This window comes from Penaeus monodon, chromosome 32 (assembly GCF_015228065.2).
Source record: "Penaeus monodon isolate SGIC_2016 chromosome 32, NSTDA_Pmon_1, whole genome shotgun sequence".
NCBI classification, from domain to species: domain Eukaryota; kingdom Metazoa; phylum Arthropoda; class Malacostraca; order Decapoda; family Penaeidae; genus Penaeus; species Penaeus monodon.
Window position 1 is genome coordinate 7,296,441 of NC_051417.1, and position 1,084 is coordinate 7,297,524.

At 57.0% G+C, this 1,084-nt stretch overlaps 1 protein-coding gene across 1 annotated transcript in view; it reads right to left on the reverse strand.

Annotated features, from left to right (window-relative positions):
- Window positions 1–20: 20 nt before the first annotated feature.
- The window catches only part of LOC119593533 (ribosome-binding protein 1-like), a 6,650-nt gene continuing 5,586 nt past the window's right edge, over window positions 21–1,084 (reverse strand). Inside the window, exons 3-4 of the mRNA XM_037942495.1 lie at window positions 959–1,077; window positions 21–559 (exon numbers count right to left, since the gene is read on the reverse strand). Coding sequence (XP_037798423.1) covers window positions 21–559; window positions 959–1,077 — 658 coding nt within the window. The remainder of the gene's footprint in view (window positions 560–958; window positions 1,078–1,084) is intronic.

Sequence of the window (1,084 nt, forward strand, 5' to 3'; positions counted from 1 at the left end):
TGAGAGAGGTCAGGCTATTATTAGAAAGGAGCGGAGAGTGCTCGCTTGCCCTCGCTTGCCCTCGCCTGCCCTCGCTTGCCCTCGCTTGCCCTCGCTTGCCCTCGCTTGCCCTCGCTTGCCCTTGCTTGCTCTCGCTTGCCCTCGCTTGCCCTCGCTTGCCCTCGCTTGCTCTCGCTTGTGAGAGAGGTCAGGCTATTATTAGAAAGGAGCGGAGAGTGCTTGCTTGCTCTCGCTTGCTCTCGCTTGCCCTCGCTTGCCCTCGCTTGCCCTCGCTTGCTCTCGCTTGCTCTCGCTTGCTCTCGCTTGCTCTCGCTTGCTCTTGCTTCTCGCTTCTTCTCGCTCGCTCTCGCTTGCTCTCGCTTGCTCTCGCTTGCTCTTGCTTGCTCTCGCTTGCTCTCGCCTGCCCTCGCCTGCCCTCGCCTGCCCTCGCCTGCCCTCGCCTGCCCTCGCCTGCCCTCGCTTGCCCTCGCTTGCCCTCGCTTGCACTCGCTTGCCCTCGCTTGCCCTCGCTTGCCCTCGCTTGCCCTCGCTTGCCCTCGCTTGCTCTCGCTTGCTCTTGCTTGTGAGAGAGGTCAGGCTATTATTAGAAAGGAGCGGAGAGTGCTTGCTTGCTCTCGCTTGCTCTCGCTTGCTCTCGCTTGCTCTTGCTTGCTCTCGCTTGCTCTCGCTTGCTCTCGCTTGCTCTCGCTTGCTCTTGCATGCTCTAGCTTGCTATCGCTTGCTCTCGCTTGCTCTCGCTTGCTCTCGCTTGCTCTCGCTTGCTCTCGCTTGCTCTCGCTTGCTCTCGCTTGCTCTCGCTTGCTCTCGCTTGCTCTTGCTTGCTCTTACTTGCTCTCGCTTGCTCTTGCTTGCACTTGCTTGCTCTTGCTTCCTTTTGTTTACTCTTGCCTCCTTTTGTTTACGTGTCTTTTCTTTTGCCTTCTCTTGTTTCCTCTCGCTTCAGCTCGCTTCTTCTTGCTTGCTCTTGCTTGCTCTTGCTTGATCTTGCTTGATCTTGCTTGATCTTGCTTGCTCTTACTTGCTCTTGTTTTCTTATGCTTCCTTTTGCTTCCTCTCGCTTCCTCTTGATTGCTCTTGCTTGCTC